Raw genomic sequence first — 17,731 nt, forward strand, 5'->3', positions numbered from 1 at the left:
TCTCTCTCCGGGGTTGTGGCTGTCCCTGCCTGGCTGCTTCAGCAGCCGGAGGAGCCCTGCTCAGGATCCAGCTGACCCAGGGCAGATGTCCCATCCCGCCCTCCGGAAATTCCCAGCCCGCAGAAGTGACAGCGCTCGGGAGGCCAGGCTGCTCCCTGTCACCTGGAATGCCGGGCACACCTTAAACCAGCAGCAGGAAGTGCCCAGGTGGGCCGGGCCAGCCGCAGGCGCTGGCTCGGAGCACACCTGGAGGGTTTTCCCAGCAGCTCCCGAGCAGGAGCCCGCTGAAATCACAAAGCACGACTCGGCAGATGGTCTGTGGAAAAACCTTCTTTTACAAATGAACCAGGTTTTTATTCACATCCCTTATAAAGTGCAAAGAGTTCACAGCCACCCTGGAAGAGTTCTGTGTGCTGTCAGCATGCCAATAATTTCCATTTGGTTGTGTCACAGCCCAGGTCACAACTGTCACTCACAGCTTCAGCAGCAGCTCTGGCAGCGACAATTCAAATTCAAATGGTTTTGGACTAAAAACTCAGCTACATTCATTTAGCCAACGTACACCTGAAATACCCTTTTGGGATTTTAGAAGCAAAATCATCAAGTTAAAAAGGAAAAATTACAAAAATGCAGAATGCTATAAAGTAAGAAAATAAGATTTATAATTTTTTTAAATAAAAATCTCTCCTGTCAGATATAGCCTGTATATATTTAGCAGTTTCGAACTGATGGTGATTTCTAGATATCATCATTACACCAGGTTCCCATTCCACCCCGCAGATTTAGGTACAGACTAGTTGATCCCATGCTGCTGTATCCAATTCCTGTTAAAGCTCTCATCCTTCATAGCCTTTACCAGCCAGTCCTTCTCGTCCTCCTCCTCGGAGTCACTCATTTCACTGGAATCAGCAGCCAGGAGCCGGGAATAATTAATTTTTCTCTGCCGGGGCAATTTGGACCGGACAATCAGGAAGAAGAGGAGCCAGAGGCCGAGCCCCGCGCAGCCGGCCTGGAGCAGCACGGGCAGCCCGAAGCGCTGCAGCACAAAGCCGCCGCCGAGGCTGCCCAGGCCGGCTCCTCCCGCGCACAGCCCCCGCAGCAGGGCACGGCCACGTCCCCCACTGTCCCCTCCAGCCGCCAGCCCAGCGCCCCGCCGCTGAGGCCGGACAGCGCCTGCACCGCCAGCGCCGCCCACGGAGCCCGGAGCAGGGAATAGCTCAGGAGCTGCGCTGCCAGCGCGCCCAGGCTCAGCACCTCCAGCCCGCTGCCCGGCAGCGCCCTGAGCGGGTGAAGGGCCAGCTCTGCCAGCGGCCCCAGGGCCACCCAGAGCCCCATGAGGAGCTCGCTGCTGCCCTGGTCCTGCAGCTGCCACAGGAGGAAGTTGTGGGTGGCAGAGCTGGCAGCACCCACGAGGAACGCGGTGCCCGCGAAGAGCAGCGCCCGGCCGTCCCCCCGCAGCAGCGACAGCGCCTTGGCCAGCCCGGGAGCGCGGGCGCTCTGCCTGGGAACGTGGCCGGGGAAGAAGACGCTGACCACCAGGGAGAGCATCACCAGGACAGCGTAGCCGTAGAAGTGCACGGCGAGGCGGGGGATGGAGCCGCCGAGGGAGCAATCCAGCCGATCCACCAGCACGGACACGCCGCACGCTCCGGCGGCCGCGCCCACCGAGCCCCACAGCCACAGCCGCCCGTACCTGCCCGTGGCGTCCACAAAGTCCAGGTACTCGTAGACACTCTCATCCATGGTCCATTCCAGGGAAGTGGCCAACAGCTCCCAGAGCACCACAGCGCCCAGGACCATGAGAAAAACCTGGTACCCTCTGTCCTGGGAGATGCTCTGCACGGCCTCCAAGCTGACATCTCGAGAGTCTGAAAGGTTTCCAGACAAGTGGGCATCTCCAACAGCGGGAAGAGCTGTTTTAAACAAAGCTGGCTCACTACCCTCAGCGGCATTTAGGCTTTCCTCAGCATTATCAGCAAGATCGGTGGCAGCAGAGCCTGGAGTTTCCCCCTGGAGCTCAGGGAAGGGAGGTCCGTAGGATGCCGGCCCTCCTGGTTCCGGTGTCTGCTGATCGATGCCTGTCACTGTCCAGCCAGAGGGACCATCCAAGGAGCCTTTTCCCTTTGGATCACCTTCCCCAACACCTCTGCCGCGTCCCTGAAGCACACCTGTTGTGCCCAACAACCCCCGGGAGGTTGAACTGCCCACAGCGGGCTTCCTGCTCGCTGCCAACACGCCAGCAGCCGCTGTCCCCGCTCCCCCTGGCACAGCTGCGGTGCGCGGCAGAGCGCTCGGGATTAACGCTCTGTCACCGCCCGTGCCGGGGCTGGGCACCGGCGTGAGCAGAGTGGCAGGGAGCCCGGGGGGCAGCGGGGAGGGCGGGGAGCCGGGCAGGCCGAGCTGCAGGCTGCGGTCGCAGCCCGCGTCCCCCCGCGCTCCCCGCGGGCGGGACGAGGGTGAGCGCCAGGCTGGCCCCGGCCGAGCCCAGCACCGACCCCGCCAGCAGCAGCCGCCCCCGGCCCCGCGGGCAGCACAGCGGCACGGCGAGCGCCGCCAGCAGCCGGGCCCCGGCCGCGGCCCCCACGAGCGGCGCGGGCAGCCCGAGCAGCCGCAGGTAGAGCGGCAGGAAGGGCTCGGCGCAGCCCCGGGCCGCGCCCTGCAGCAGCCGGAACAGCGCGGCCAGCGCCAGGGGCCGGCCCACGTCCCAGCGCTCGCTCATGGCCCCCGCCGCATGTCCTCACCCGCTGCCGCCGCCGCTCCCCGCCGGCCCCGCTCCGGCCGGGGCGGAGCGGCCGCACCCGCGGCACCGGGCGGCTCCGGCCCGGCCGCACCTGCCCCGCCCCGGGGCCGGCGGGGGCGCAGCGCCGTGTGCGGGCCGGGCCGGGAATGGCCCGAGACCGGAACGGCCCGGGAGCGACACTGGAATGGCCCGGGACCGGAACGGCCCGGGAGCGACACTGGAATGGCCCGGGACCGGAACGGCCCGGGAGCGACACCGGAATGGCCCGGGACCGGAATGGCCCGGCACCGGCACCGGAATGGCCCGGGACCGGAACGGCCCGGGAGCGACACCGGAACGGCCCAGGACCAGCACCGGAATGGCTCCAGACCAACCCCGGAATGGCCCGAGACCAGAACGGCCCGGCACCGGCACGGGAGTGGCCCGGGACCAACACCGGAATGGCCCGGCACCGGAATGGCCCGAGACCAGAACGGCCCGGGACCGACACGGGAGTGGCCCGGGACCAGCACCGGAATGGCCCGGGGCGGCTCGGGCTGGAAGGGGCCGCGGCGCTCATCCGGCTGCGCTTCCGCTGGGCTCGGAGGGGACCGGCCCGAGGCTCGCCCTCATCCCGGCCCGCCGGGGCGCGGGGGACGCGGACGGGAGCCACATGGAACGGGATTGTGTCCAGGTGCGCGTGGAATATGCCCAGTGAGGATATTCTGCACAGCCTCTCCGGACAATCTGTGCAGGGCTCGGTCAGTGCACAGGGAAGAGCTGAACCCCGCGTTCAGCTGGAGCTCCTGAGCATCCGTTCCCCAGCCCCGTGCAAACACACAACGACCACCAACTGGCAGCTTCAGTTCTTTCAATTGGCACTGAAAGGATTGCACCCTCCGGTACAAGTCGTCCATGACACCTGTACAAATAATTTATCCTCCATCTACACAATTTACAGCTGTACAGAACGACTTCTGGACACCAGCCCACCCTCCAGCCCAGCTCCACGCCTTTTGGCTTTCTGAGCCTTTTCTTTGTGTGTGCAAACCGCACAGGGAAGCCCCGAAGAGGCAGAGGGGCGCAGAGCCACTGGTCGCCCCTTAAAGCCCGCACAATCCCAACAAGAGCAGCTGCTTGTGAGGGGTCTCCTGAGACGCCTGAGAGCTCCCTCAGCTTCCTTCAGGGACGCGATGTTTGCTGCCCAAGTCCGGCACCCGGGAGCACTAACAGCGTTTGGCTTGTGAGGTGAAGAGCTGACCCCTGCTGGGCTGTGAGACATCTCCAAAAGAATCACTGCTGCTGCCAGCGGCTCCGCAGGACAGCCAGCGCCTCCTCCCGCGGGCCTTCCTCACTCCTCCTCAACGGAGGAGCTCAGAGCCTTTCCCTGACTTGTGCAAAAGGTGAAAGCTCAGTCCTGCAGCATGGCCGTGCCCTTGGCAGGGGCCTGGGGCCATTGTCACACTGTCACCTGCTGTGCCCTCCAAGCGTGTCCACCTCTGCTGGGGCAGCTCTTCACACCATTACCATTTAAAGTCACCACTGGTGGCTTTTAGTGCATTTTCTTTCCCCACGTCCTCTGTGCTGACCCCACGTCATAACTCACAGCACCTTTTCCCGTCTCCTTCACGGGATGACTCCTGCGAAAGTGTTGATGGGCAGCAGCAGAGACTTGGGCAGGTATTTCACAAGCCCCACGTCTTCTGTTTCCTGAGGGCTGAATTTCGTGGTCCTCGTCTTCTGCAGGCAGTAGCTGGGCTCGAGGCAGGGAGACACCTCCAGGCTGGAAGAGCACAGAACACATTTCCTGCATCCCTGAGCAAACCCCAGCTCTCCCACCGCCGCTGGGGGAGGGCTCTCCCCCTGCCAGGTGCAGCTGCGTTTCTGCTTTTTGCAGCTGGGTTTGACTGCAGAGATGAGCTGCTGTGTGTCCGTGCTTGACACAAAGCTCCTGAGCCTGGCTCAGCGGGACTCAGGAATTCACAGCTTATGTTGGCTGGACCTTGAACCACCAGCACATGCCATGTCACTGCAGCTGCTCCAGGCACATTAATCCCGGCCATTCCCACAGGGCTGGGTCCTCTCCCCCACCTGCACCTGCTGGAGACCCCGGGGGAGGGATGCAGTCAGTGCACAGAGCATCAGCATCCTGATAGAATTCACCATGCAGGAGATCTAAGCTCTGCTTGTCCCTGGAGGTGCCTGCTTTTCTAGTGCCTCGATGGCAGCACCTTTTGTGTAAAGCACCGTTTGATTCCTCACATCATCTCCCAAAAACACAAGTGTGGGAGAGCCCCAGCGTGCCCCGCTTTCCCTGGAGAAGGAACGAGGGGTTTTTGTCATGGATGAGGATCAGGGCTCCCGGGAAGACAGGAGGGGAGGCGGGGCAGGTGTGCAGAGCCTGGCACCCCGGGGTTCTCACCCGATCACGTCCCTGTAGGTTCTCCTGCCGTCCTTGTCCAGCCGCACCGTGAAGGGTCTCTGCTCTGGGCTCCTGATCTTGATATTCCGTGTTCTGAACCTGTTTGCCACAGCCTGGATGGGGAGGGGAGGGAGAGCCTGCTGAGGCTGTCCCTCCCCTCCCTGGGCTGCGTGCTGGGTGTGACAGGGACAGAAAATGACATTTCTCTGGTTTTCTTTTTTAACCTCACATGGGACACAAAGCGAATCCTTTCTCTGTATTCAGAACCTGGCAGTGACCAGCAGGGATGAGAGTGACCAGCAGGGAGGGCAGTGACAGCAGGGAGGGCACCCAGGGTGTCTGGGGCTTTGGCTCAAACATCCAGACTTTTCCACAGAAAATAATGACCGAGCAGGGTGGCCCCAAAGCCTTCTCCTCCCCACAGGGCCGCCCCTTTCCCTGCTGTCGAAGGGATTTTGGCCCCGAGGATCCCACGGGTACTCACTGAGAACGAGCGGCCTGCCAAGTTGCTGGTCCTGATGATCTCGGTGATGGTCACGCTCAGGCAGCCCAGGTCTGGGACAGAAGCAGAGGGTTGGGCTGGGGCCATGGCACAACCTCAGCTCAGCTCTCCGGGGCCCTGCCCCACGGTTGGGTGCACTGGCTGTGGACACACGGGACTCCAGCAGGCTCCATGGGCACAGGAATTGTGTGGGATCGTGCCAGGGTGAAGAGCTCAGAGGCTGTGCCAAGGGCCAGCTGGAAGGGGAAGGCTGGAGCAGAGGGAAGATGCTGAAATCCCATCCAAGCCTCATTCCTGAGAAAACCCCAACCAGACCATGGGGACACCAATATTCCTGTCACTGATTCCACCCCCAGAGCCCAGACACAGCTGGCACCAAGGACCGTGGCCAGATTTACTGCACTGAGCTCCAGAAACCTCAGCAAAGCAGGAGGATCCCACCTTCAGCCTCCTCAGCTGGGATGGCTTTCATCAGCAGGCCCGTGGAGCGCAGGGACAGGGCCAGCTCCTTGTGCCGGTCACTCAGCACGACCTGCGGGCAAGGGGCAGGGTCAGTGTCCTGGCAGTGCCCTGGCAGGGCTGGGCACAGCTTGTCACAAACACAGGGGGAGCTAACAGGTTCACCACAGCCCCTCTGTCCTCGCCTGGACAGCAATTCCAGGGGAAAGAGGGAGGGTCAGTCCCCTTTTCGGAGATCTGTGCCCTGCTAGGCAGCCCTGGGAGCAGAGACATTTGGGGTGCAGGAGCCCCACTCACCCTCCTGTAGGTCACGGTGAGATCCATGCCAGGCCCATCCAGGGTGCTTTTCCTCTTGGTCGTGCTCAGCTCTGCAGGGAGGGAACCGGGTGGGGTTGAATCTGCCTCATCCCCCCTGCCTGTGCTCAGCAGAGAGGGATCCTCCCCTGGGCTGAGCCCCCCATTGTCCCACCACGGCCTTCTGCCACACTTTGTCCCTTCCGTCCCTGCCTCGGGAGCTGAGGCTCTGTGCCAGTGGGACAGACTCACTGCAGGCTCTGTGCCAGCCTCAGTGGCAAATGTCCCCTGGATGGGACACCAGAGCTGGGTGGGACTGCTGGAGCAGCCCAGCCTCCAAGCACCGCTGTTCCATCCCTGGCAGCTCGAGGAACTGGATTTCTAACAGGAAAAACGTCTGGCTGTGAAGCCCAGCTTGTTTCCTCAGCTCAGTCAGGGCTCGGGTGCAGCTCCCAAGCGTCCTGGAGCCACACAAAGGCACAGAGCACAAACCCTGGCTGAGCCCGAGCCAGGGCACCAGGCCTTGCACCAGCCTCATCTCCTGGGCCCAGGAGGGAGCTGGAGGCGATCAGGGAAGTCTTGCCAGGAACAAGGAGTATTGCCCACGGCCTGGAGTTCCACGGGCTGGGGGTGGCGTGGCTGGGAGCTGGGGATGACCGGAGCCCTGTCCGGGCTGGTGGGACACACACACCTCTGTGCGAGGGGCTCTCCTGCACCTGGGTCAGCAGCTCCGTGAGGAACACGTCCTCAGCTGGGTCCTGCGCCGGGTCCTGGAACAGGACCTGAAAGAGAGGAAGAGCCCTGAGAGGCACAGCCCTGGGAGGAACAGCCCTGGGAGGAACAGCCCTGAGAGGAACAGCCCTGGGAGACACATCTCTGAGAGGAACATCCCTGAGAGGAACATCCCTGAGAGGAACATCCCTGAGAGGAACAGCCCTGGGAGGAACAGCCCTGGGAGGAACATCCCTGAGAGGAACAGCCCTGAGAGGAACATCCCTGAGAGGAACATCCCTGAGAGGAACATCCCTGAGAAGAACATCTCTGAGAAGAACAGCCCTGGGAGGAACAGCCCTGAGAGGAACATCCCTGAGAGGAACATCCCAGAGAGGAACATCCCTGAGAGGCACATCCCTGAGAGGAACATCCCTGAGAGGAACAGCCCTGGGAGGAAGAGCCCTGAGAGGCACATCCCTGGGAGGAACAGCCCTGGGAGGAACAGCCCTGGGAGACACATCCCTGAGAGGAACAGCCCTGGGAGGAACATCCCTGAGAGGAACACCTCTGAGGACGTCTCCTCCGTCACCCTGAGGTGTCACACGAGGCTTGCAGCCCGGACAGCTTCTCCAGAGCAGCCACGGGGGAGCTGGGCCCTGACCGTGGCTCTCAGGGTTCCTGTGGGGTGGGGGAGCTGCCCTGGCTCCGTTTCCTGAGCTCCAGGAGGGTGGTGGGCCCTGCCAGAGGCGCGGGGACCTGGCCAGCCGGGCCAGGGGCAGTGTCCCGTGCCACTGGATGTCACTGTGCCCTCGGGGATGAGCCAGCTCCCGCCGCACCGGGAGCGCTTCCCCCAGGCCAGGCTGAGCTGCTGCTGAGCTTCAGGGGACGCCGTTTCTCTGTGACCCAGCCTCAAGGGCCAGGTCACTCCAGCCCCAGGGATTATTTCCTTCCCACGGGCCCGTACTGGGCGAGAGGTGCAGAGCAGCTCCTGGAGAGCCTGTCCCAGCCACTCACACCCAGCTCCTGTGGGACTTGGCTGGGTGTGAGTGCCTGGGGCAGCTCCCCGCAGCCAGCCAGGAGCAGGGGGCCTCACCCAGGGCAGAGTTCACAGCCCAGCAGCCCCACGCCCTGCATGGCAGGAGAGCAGCTCAGGGGCCTCTGTCTCAAACCACATCTGGAGCAGCTCCTCGTGCCCTGCCTGGACCACCCACGCTCTCACTGCCGGGCTTCACCTCGGAGCAGAGAGGAGTGGGAGAACATTTCACCCGAAAATCAAAATGCCCAAGGCCCGGGTGCTCCAAGGACTGACAGGCCGTGGATTATTTAAGTCCTGGAGATGCTTCACCAGGAGTTACCAAAGCTCTTTGCAAGCCTCGTGCAGGGGCTCCTCCTGTTCTGCAATAGGTGCCCCAGTGGCCGTGAGCAGATTAAAAGGAGCTCTGTGCATCAGCCTGAGCTTTGGAGGGGCTGCCAGAGCTGCCAGAGGAGCAGGGAGGGAAGGGTTAATGCTGTATGCCCAAATTTAGCCCTTCTTTGTTCTATCAAGTGCCAGGCCTCGCTCTGATACCATTTCAGAGCAAAGCTGGCAGGAAATCAATCAAATGGTGCTGCAGGAAACCCTGCAAAACCCCTGCAGGTACAGGAGGCTTTGGCAAAGCTGCTCAGCAAAGCCCTGCTTGCCCCCAGCACCTGAAGCAGGAGGAGGTCCAGGGCTCCTGAGCACCCCGAGCCCAGCAGAGCAGCACATCCATGACCCTGTGGGGCTTTTCAAGGCTCCCTTTGCCGAGCTGAGATCCCCAAACGGCCCTGCCGGGGTCATTGGCTCCAGCTGTGGGAGCTGGCAGGGAGGGACGGGCTGGGGGAACGGGGATCCAGGCTCGGATCTGCTGGATGCCCCCGAGCCCGCTGGCTCTGCACAGCTCTGCCAGCCCCTGCAGGGCCGCTGCAGGCCCGGGGCTGTGCCAGCCGTGCCACCCACCTTGACAGAGTGCACCTGGAAGCAGACGGGCTGGGTGCCCATGCGGGCGTAGTAGGCGATGACATCGGTGAGGAACAGGTCGGTCACCAGGGCCCTGCTCGGTGACGACGGCTGGGGGGCAAATCACAGGCTGGCTCAGCCCCTGTCACTTCTCAAAAACCCTGCCACAAAGTCTCACACCTTCCTGGACACGGAGTGAGGGATGAGCTGTCCTCTGGCCTCGCCACTCACAGGGAGCGGGAGCTGCGCCCACCTCCCAGCCCTTTCTGTGTGGGCTGTCAGTGGTGGTGGCTCAGACTGCCGGGAAATGACAGCTTGGGGGGATTTCAGAAAAAGTTTTCTTTCTTGAAATCTGCCATTTCCTGTCCCCCGGCCAAAAAAAACCCATCACAGCAAATGGTTCTTGTGGGCTGGGGCAGTGTCAGACACGGGCACCTCCTGGGGAGGGTTTGCAGAGGAAATTTCTGCCTGGGGCTGGAGAGCCCTGCAGGGCCCGGGGAGGGTTTGCAGAGGAAATCTCTGCCTGGGGCTGGAGAGCCCTGCAGGGCCCGGGGAGGGTTTGCAGAGGAAATCTCTGCCTGGGGATGGAGAGCCCTGCAGGGCTTGGGGAGGGTTTGCAGGGGAAAATCTCTGCCTGGGGCTGGAGAGCCCTGCAGGGCACAGACCCCTCCTCAGGTGCTGCGGGTGATTTTTGGGGAATGGGAAGGTTTTCCTCGTACCATGGTGGCCAGCTTGGGGATCATGTGGCACAGGGTGTTGATGTTGCTCTCGTACCAGGGGTCAGCCCTGCCCAGGTACCTGGCCACCTCGCACAGCTCCTCGGGGCCAGCGTGGTCCTGCAGGGAAACACAGCTCACAGTCACTCCAGCCTGGGGACTCTTTGCTTTTCCTGGGCTTGTATTGAGCAAAACGTCAGGAGAAGGTCCTGGAGAACCCCTCCCAGCCCTACATCCAGCTCCTGTGGGACTTGGCTCACACTTCTGGGAAGCCTCCTGCAGCCGAGGAGGAACAGGGGCTCACCATATCAGGAGCCATAAGGAGGTAGAGACACCTGTGACATTCCCCCTTCCCTTCCCTTTCCCTGCTCAAACTCATTTAGCAGGTGCTCAAGCACAAAACTTCCCTGAGGAATGAAAAGAAGGAATTCTGATTTTTAAACAGCCTGTTTGTCGGGGGTCACAGCCAGCTCTGGGCCAGCTTAAAATATCTGAAATGCAACTGTTTATTCACCTCTGTCCAAGGGGAAGGGATGTGCCTGACATAAACCACAAGCAGAGACTCACAGACCTAAACCCGGGGCCATGGCCAAGGAGGGAAAGCCCTCAATGAGCAGCGGCTGCTTCCCCTCAGCATCTGGGAGGTGGGAAAAGCGGCAGTCTTCAGCTAAACCTCAGGGATCCCTCTGCAGCTGAGGCCTGGAGGCAGAACTGAAGGGCTGTGACCCCAAACTGAGCCCAGCGGCTCCGTGTTGGCTCCCACCCTCCCTGTTCTGGGGCCAGGGCAGGGACGGGCGGGCGTTCCTGATCCCCCAAACTCCCATCCCCCGGCACTCACGGCAGCGGCCGAGGGCTGAGCCTGCCCCGGCACCACGGGGATGTGGTAGAACTGCAGGTCCAGCCTGGGCGTCAGGAACACTCGGCGGGCTTCCCGCTTCCTGAAATGAGAACGGAGATGTCCCGAGGGGAAGGGGCAGAAGGTGGCTCCTGGGCCAGGCTGGGCAGTGCCAGGACACTGTGCCTGCTCTGCCACGTGCCGCCCTCACTCCCTCCTTGCCCAGGATGTGCCCTGGGTTCCCAAATCAAGCAAGGGGAGGTGATGGGGAGCCTCAGAGAGGTTTTTGTCAGGCCAGGCGTCCCTGCACACCCAGCTCTGCTCCCAGGCTGCCCACACTGTCACCCACCCCCACCCCACCCCGGGGCACCAGCTGGGGACAGCCAGCTGGGAAACAGCTTCTCTGTAGGATTTTCCCCCTTGGCACGGGAAAACACCTTGCCTCGTTTGTTGTTCGTTTAACCGCGCCCACGGGCAGAGGGGAGGAGTGGCCGTGCGCATCACCTGGGCCACGAGAGCCGCCGGTGACGGTCGGCTGCGTTTGGGAGCCAAACGCCGGGACCCCAGCCCGCCCCGGGTACCGCTGAGCCCCAGCCCGCCCCCAGCCCGCCCCCAGCCGCCCTGGCTGCTCCCACAGCCCGGAGGGCAGAGCGGCCGCTGCGCTGCTGTCCCCCCGAGCCCGGGTGGCCCCGGGTACCTGAGGGAGTGGAAGGCTTGTGCCAGGCGGCCCAGGATGCGATCGTCCCCCAGCAGCACCACGCGGGCGGTGTGCAGCCTCCGGAGCGGGGCCGCGGGCTCGGGGGGCATCCCTGCCCTGCTGGGCATCTTCCCGGGGGGCTTCCCCCCGGGCACAGCGCTGCCGGCCTGCAGGAAGGCCACGCTGTCCAGCGGGGACGGCTTTTTCTTGATGCCGCCCTTCCTGTGGAGCCGGGAGCGCTCGGCGGCCGCGGCGCAGGGCGCGCAGGGCTCCTCCTGCGCGGGCAGGTCCCGCTCGATGCCGCTGTCGGTGGACAGCACGGAGAAGCGGCTCTGCCCGCAGCAGCCGCAGCCCGCCAGCATGTCCGGCATCTCCACGGGCTCCAGCTCCTGCCCCAGGCCCTCGGGCTCGCAGCTCTGCGACAGCGGGCGCAGGAACAGCACCAGCTCCTTCCCTGCGGGCGCGGAGCGCCGTCAGCAGGGAGAGGCGGCGCAGCCGGGCTCGGCCCGGTCCTGCCCCAGCTTCCCTCCTCCCGGGGAGCCCGCAGGGCTGAGAGCTCTGCCAGCGGCTCCGAGGGCAGCCCCTCCTTCAGCCCCACTCCCGCTGAGAGGGATCGCTGCCACTGCAGTCCCAGAACCCCAGAGTGGCTCGGGTTGGAGGGGACCTTGAGGATCACCTTGAGGATCACCTCGTTCCCAAGCCCTGCCATGGCAGGGACACCAGAGCAGGCTGCTCCGAGCTCCACCCAGCCTGGCTTGGGCACTGCCAGGGCTCCAGGAGCACCCACAGCAGCCAGGTACTCCGGGCACGTCCTGCTGCAGCCCCAGCTCCTTCACCCCTTCATGCCCAGGAGGGAGGGCTGGGGCAGCCAGCACAGATCTGCACGAGCTTGGGACAATGGTGCCCGAGCTCCCTGCCCAAGGGTCAGGCCTAAGCGACCCCTTTGGGACAGGAGCCCCAGGCTCAGACCCCACCCAGCACCCCCAGCCCCGGGGCACTCACAGAGCTGCTCATCTTCTGTCCACAGGTGGAAGCTGATGTTGGGGTTGGGCAGAGGGGTCCCCTGCAGCCCTTCCTGGGGAGCATTCCCTGGGAAAACAAGGATGATTGGAGCACGTGGGAGCGTTTCCCCACACAGGAGCACGAGCCCCCAGTGCTGAGCGCTGGCTGAGGCAGCCCTGGGGCTCTCCCAGCCCAGTGCTCCTGGGGTGAGGCCAGATGTGAGGCTGTGAGGCCCCTGCTCTCACAAGCCGAGCCATCACCAAGTGTCTGCACCACTGGTGGGAGGGAGAAACGGAAAGGGGGAAACCGGGGCACGGGCTGGAGCCATGGCAGGGACACAGTGGGGACACGAGGGCTCCCTGTCCCCGTGGGAATGTCTGCCTGGGGCTCACCTGCGGGCAAGGAGCCCAGGAGGCCGTGGTAGATCCTCTCCAGCCGCGCCGTGTGCTGGCCTCGGCCCGAGCCCCCCTCGCTGCCCGCGCCCTCCACGGCCGCCACCACCTGCTGGAACCAGTGCTCCACGTCCCCCGGGGGCAAGGCCTGTCGGGAGAGGGGCTGTCAGCACCTGGGCACGGGGAACGATCAGGGCCAGGGCAGCGGGAGGGGCAGGGAGGGCAAATGAGTCCTGCAAAAATTGCTTCCCGGGGGACACGGACGTCCTCTTGTCCCCAGCGGAGACGCTGGCTGTGCTGGCTGCTTCAAGCTCCTTTTGTGGCAGCTTTGCAGCTGAAGGGCACCGTGTGCCTTGGGGCAGGGCTGGCACTTGGGTGGCTCTGGGGACATGGGGACAGCGGGCACACGGAGGTGACCTTGGAGTGCAGATTGCCGAGAGCCCCTGCAAAGTTTCTGAGGCAGACATTTGTGTCACTGTGGCCCCTCAGCTCCTTCCAGGAGGGCTGGGAGAAAACTGATTGAAACCTTTCCCCTGAGGGGTTCCTGCAGTGCCCAGGGGCTCCCAGAGGAGATAACAGAGGCTCTGTTTCAGCTTTGCTGGACAAAACCAAACTCAGACTGAAGGTTCCAGCCTCTGGCTCTGCTGCAGCCACTGCTTTCCATTCGAAGGGTGTTTGAGTTCAGCCCCAGCCCAGCTCTGGGGCTGCAGACCAGCGCTGGGGAGCCGGGGGGTTTCTCCACTTGCCAAAACACCTTTTGCTTCTCCAGGGCATCCAGCCAGAGCAGGACCACGGGAAAAGCACCGGAGGAGCTGCTGCGTTACCTGGAGTCGCGCCCTGAGGCCGTGGATGTCGCAGGTGTCGCCCAGGGCCGCCTGCAGGGCGTGGGTGACCACGCAGCTCATGCAGCCCCGGGGGCTCTGGGACACCTGGGCCGCCTCGGTGTCGGTGGCCAGCGCCTTGCAGATGGCTTCGGGCAGCAGCTCGGGGTCAGCAAAGATGAAAATCCTGGGGGGGCAGCAGGGTGGGCAGAGGGGGAGATGCAGATTCACATCAGCGGCACCAGGGCTGGCAGGAGCGGCTCACGTCTCACTTTTTCCATTGTCACTGTTGATATTCCCCTTCTCCACCGTCTCCCCCCCAAGGGCAGCTCCCTGCATCCCAAAATAACGGGGGAGGAACGTGCCCCCCCCCCCCCCCCCATGCAATCCTCGTGGGGTACTGGATGTCACCCAGCGGCGTCCCCAGGGCCACGAGGCTCAGGCCCAGGTTGTCTGTTCCAACCAAGACTAATTCCGAGCGTCGGAAAAAGGACAGGTTTCCCCACGAGACCACGAAATGAAAGCCCAGCCCCTGCCGAGGGGCAGCGCTCACCTCTCCTGGAAGGGGAAGGGGGCGCTGCGCAGGCTCTGCTCGGAAATGACCATCCTTTGGTACAGGGTCCCTGCGAGGGGCACAAACACCCAGTGGCAGCAGCGGCAGCAGCGCAGCTCTCGGGGCAGCCCCGGGGCTGCTCCCAGCTCTGCAGGCTGAGGAGGCTCTGCCGAGTCGGGGAACACCCGCTGAGTTCAGCTTAAACAGCCAGGAATTGGGCCAGAGCTAAAAAAAGGCCAAGGGCAAAGATAGGCCAGGCTGCAGGAAAAGAAACCCCCTTCTATTCCGGGATGATTTCCTGTGTTTCCCTTCCTTTGGTTCGGGCATTAGGAGCTTGGGAGCAGAGGTGGAGGCAGGAGGAAGAGCTCTGTGCCCAGGGCCACGTGGGGACGGTGTTTGGGGACACCTGAGGAGCAGCAGGATCTGTGGATCATGCCCTGGCCTGGCTCAGGGACAGTCCCCCCGTGACTGCTGCTGCGAGGGGAGCCCTGCTGGAGATCCCCTCTCTCCACTCTGAGCCGTGCCTGTACCAAAGCTCAGGGCAGAGAAAGGCGCCCCTTGGAGCAGCAGCCAAAGCAGTGCTGGGGCTGCTGGGGGTGGGCTGAGGCTCCCCAAAATGGCACCAGAATTCCCCACCAGGTTTCTCCTGCTTCCCCTCCCCCTCTCAGGGTGTCTGCACCTTGCTCTGCTCTAGAGGATTATTTGAAAGGCTCCTATTAAGGAAAACTTGAACTGGAAGAACTTTAATGGGAACAGAGAAAAAGAACACAGAGAAAAAAGAAACCAGGTGTCCTTGGGCTTGCTTCCTACACGGGGCTGTTCCTGCAGCCCCACTGACATCTCTGGGGCTGTTCAGAGCTGATTTCCTCCCCTCCTCGAGGGCCCGGCCCTTGGCAGCCCCCCTTACCTGGGGCTGTCCTCTCCACCTGCAGCCTGCTGGCGTAGTCCAGGCCGATGGTGCAGAAGGGCTTGGGCAGGGTCAGCAGCCTCTTGCAGAAGTCATAAACCCTGGCACAGAGCTCGTCAGGGATGCAGGGAGCCTGCAGGGGGACAGCGAGGTGACAGGCAGTGACCCCTAAATCTGCCCCAAATTCACTGCACCGAATTCACGACGGATTTAAGTGCAAAACAAGGGGCAGAATCGGGCCCTGGGAACCTCCAGCGATACCCACTGGAGCTTGGGACGCTTTGTTTTGCCAGGCTGTGGCTTCTGCAGGCACTGAAAGGGCTCAGGTGGAAGGACCTGGAGCTCTGTGTGCCACAGGGACATGGGACATGCACAGCTGAGCCCAGCCGGGGCTGTCCCAGGGCTCTGCTGCTTCTGAGAGGCTGCTCCAGGTTCTGAGTGGCTTCAGGTGGCCCCTGATGTCCCCGGGCTGGTGCACCCAGGCGCGGGTTCCTGGCCCGGCTCACCTGGATCAAGGTGTACATCAGCGTGTGCAGCAGGGGGATGATGTAGTGCCGCAGGTCCCCTCGCTCGGCCTGTGGGGGCAAGGGGGGCACAGTCAGCTCCTGGCAGGGCTGGGCCGGGCAGGGGCAGCCCCAGAGCCCCCGGCGTGGGCCAGCTTCTCTGGGGTGGCACTGTCCCTTCTCTGGGGTGACACTGCCCTCCCTGAGGTGACATTGCCCTCTCTGGGTGGCACTGCCCTCCCTGGGGTGGCACTGTCCCCTCCCTGGCGTGGCACTGTCCCCTCCCTGGGGTGGCACTGCCCTCCCTGGGGTGGCACTGCCCCCTCCCTGGGGTGGCACTGTCCTCCCTGGGGTGGCACTGTCCTCCCTGGGGTGGCACTGTCCCCTCCCTGGGGTGGCACTGTCCCCTCCCTGGGGTGGCACTGCCCTCCCTGGGGTGGCACTGCCCTCCCTGAGGTGACACTGCCCTCCCTGAGGTGACACTGCCCTCCCTGGGGTGGCACTGCCCTCCCTGGGGTGGCACTCACCCTCTCCAGCTCCTTCACCAGGATCCTGGCCAGGACACCGCTGGTTCTGGGATTCTGGTCGATTCTCTTGTGCAGGGTCCACCGCAGCATTCCTGAGGAGGGACAGCCAGGGCAGCTCAGGCCACCACGGGGGGATCCGGGTGAGCTTTCCCAGGCACCAGGGACCGGGGCAGAAACCCCCCCGGGACACCCCTGGGGCCAGGGCAGCTCCTGTGCCCTCTGCTCCCAGCTGTGCCCCTGCCCTGGCTCTGGGTACAGCACGGCTCTGTGCTGTAATAGTAATAATAATAATAATAATAATAATAATAATAATAATAATAATAATAATAATAATTCTGGGAGTCCCTTGGCAATGGCTCCTGGAGATCCTGGGAGAAGAGGAGGATGTGAAGTTTGTTTCCTGCTCCTCCTTGCTGTGTTTGTGCCCAGCTGCTTCCCTCACCTGCCCCAAGGAATTTGGGGTCCTGCTGGTGACAGACACTGCTGGGGCTGTGCAGGGGTGGCACACGGGGTGACAGTCACACAGGGTGGCACAGGGTGACAGACACTGCTGGGGCTGTGCAGGGGTGGCACACGGGGTGACAGTCACACAGGGTGGCACGGGGTGACAGTCCCACAGGGTGGCACAGGGTGACAGTCACACAGGGTGGCACACGGGGTGACAGTCACACAGGGTGGCACGGGGTGGCAGTCACACAGGGTGGCACACAGGGTGACAGACACACAGGGTGGCACGGGGTGACAGTCACACAGGGTGGCACAGAGTGACAGTCACAGAGGGTGTCACACAGGGTGACAGTCACACAGGGTGGCACAGGGTGACAGTCACACAGGGTGGCACAGGGTGGCAGAGGCTGCTGGGCACGGACGCAGCTGATGAAGGGTTCGGCCCCTCGGGTTGGGAAGGGCGGGTGGGCGCAGCGCCCGCGTCCCCGCTGGCAGGGGGAGGGGAGGGGAGGGGGTCGGGGCAGCAGCGCCCGCGGGGCCGGGCGGTGGCGGTCCCTCACCTCGGTCGCTCTGGCAGGAGGGGTGGTGCCCGTCCAGCTCCCGCAGCAGCGCCCGCACCCGCCGCAGGATGTCCGACTCCAGCTCTGCAAGGGACGGCGGCACCTGAGCCGGGCCGGCCCCCCCGGCGGGGACAGCCCGGGACAGAGCCCTCCCCGCGGCCCCCAGAGCCCCCAGAGCCGCGGTGCAGACCCAGAGCTGTGCCCAGGGCCGCTGGAGGTGCCGCAGAACCCCAAAACTGCTCGCCCCGCCTGCCTGGGAGTTCTGCCCGAGTGCAGCTGGTGAGCCCAGCCTGTCTCACTCCCCGCCTTCCAGGGGTTCCCCTGGCAGCACGCTCATTTTTACAGACTTGCAGAGGACAAAGAGCTGAACTTTCTCCTCATTATATCATCTTAAAGATGACAAAATTGCCTCGTAGCTGTGGTTTAATTAAGTAACTGACTTCTCCATCACTTTTTGTGAGCAAGGACAGGTCCAGCCTGCAGCTCCCCAGCTCGGCTGGTGCCAGACGTGGTAATGCCTGTGCTTACATCCCTCAGCCGTCTCTCAAAGCAAAGGGGTCCAAACACTTGGCCAAAATCTCACTTTTGCCTCCAAGCTAAGTGTGAGCTGTTCAGAAATGCCCGTTTGGATGCAGGCACTGCTGCCTTTCCAGCACAGGAAATGCGCTGGGAATTATTTTGGC

General features: G+C 63.3%; 2 protein-coding genes across 6 annotated transcripts in view; both read right to left on the minus strand.

Moving 5' to 3' along the window:
* PIK3R6 (phosphoinositide-3-kinase regulatory subunit 6) overlaps nt 1-17,731 on the minus strand; it is a 29,130-nt gene that overhangs the window by 2,101 nt on the left and 9,298 nt on the right. For 3 of the 5 annotated variants that reach the window (XM_053960520.1, XM_053960522.1, XM_053960523.1), the window contains 18 exons: nt 17,049-17,132; nt 16,042-16,133; nt 15,518-15,586; nt 15,012-15,144; nt 14,105-14,174; nt 13,555-13,738; nt 12,731-12,878; nt 12,339-12,425; nt 11,337-11,790; nt 10,643-10,742; nt 9,808-9,924; nt 9,089-9,199; nt 7,088-7,178; nt 6,400-6,470; nt 6,085-6,175; nt 5,626-5,696; nt 5,142-5,254; nt 3,574-4,502 (listed from right to left, as the gene is read on the minus strand). In XM_053960520.1, coding sequence (XP_053816495.1) covers nt 4,346-4,502; nt 5,142-5,254; nt 5,626-5,696; nt 6,085-6,175; nt 6,400-6,470; nt 7,088-7,178; nt 9,089-9,199; nt 9,808-9,924; nt 10,643-10,742; nt 11,337-11,790; nt 12,339-12,425; nt 12,731-12,878; nt 13,555-13,738; nt 14,105-14,174; nt 15,012-15,144; nt 15,518-15,586; nt 16,042-16,133; nt 17,049-17,132 — 2,243 coding nt within the window. In that variant the 3' untranslated portion in view covers nt 3,574-4,345. Of the gene's footprint in view, nt 1-3,573; nt 4,503-5,141; nt 5,255-5,625; nt 5,697-6,084; nt 6,176-6,399; nt 6,471-7,087; nt 7,179-9,088; nt 9,200-9,807; nt 9,925-10,642; nt 10,743-11,336; nt 11,791-12,338; nt 12,426-12,730; nt 12,879-13,554; nt 13,739-14,104; nt 14,175-15,011; nt 15,145-15,517; nt 15,587-16,041; nt 16,134-17,048; nt 17,133-17,731 lie in introns of those variants that run through there. The other 2 variants (XM_053960524.1, XM_053960525.1) reach the window with 2 other exon arrangements.
* Nucleotides 691-2,719, minus strand: MFSD6L (major facilitator superfamily domain containing 6 like). Its single transcript, XM_053960701.1, is given in 3 exon segments — nt 691-1,101; nt 1,104-2,407; nt 2,496-2,719. Coding segments are annotated over 3 exon segments (1,836 nt in total). The 3' UTR covers nt 691-793.

Source organism: Vidua chalybeata, chromosome 19, assembly GCF_026979565.1.
Source record: "Vidua chalybeata isolate OUT-0048 chromosome 19, bVidCha1 merged haplotype, whole genome shotgun sequence".
NCBI lineage: Eukaryota > Metazoa > Chordata > Aves > Passeriformes > Viduidae > Vidua > Vidua chalybeata.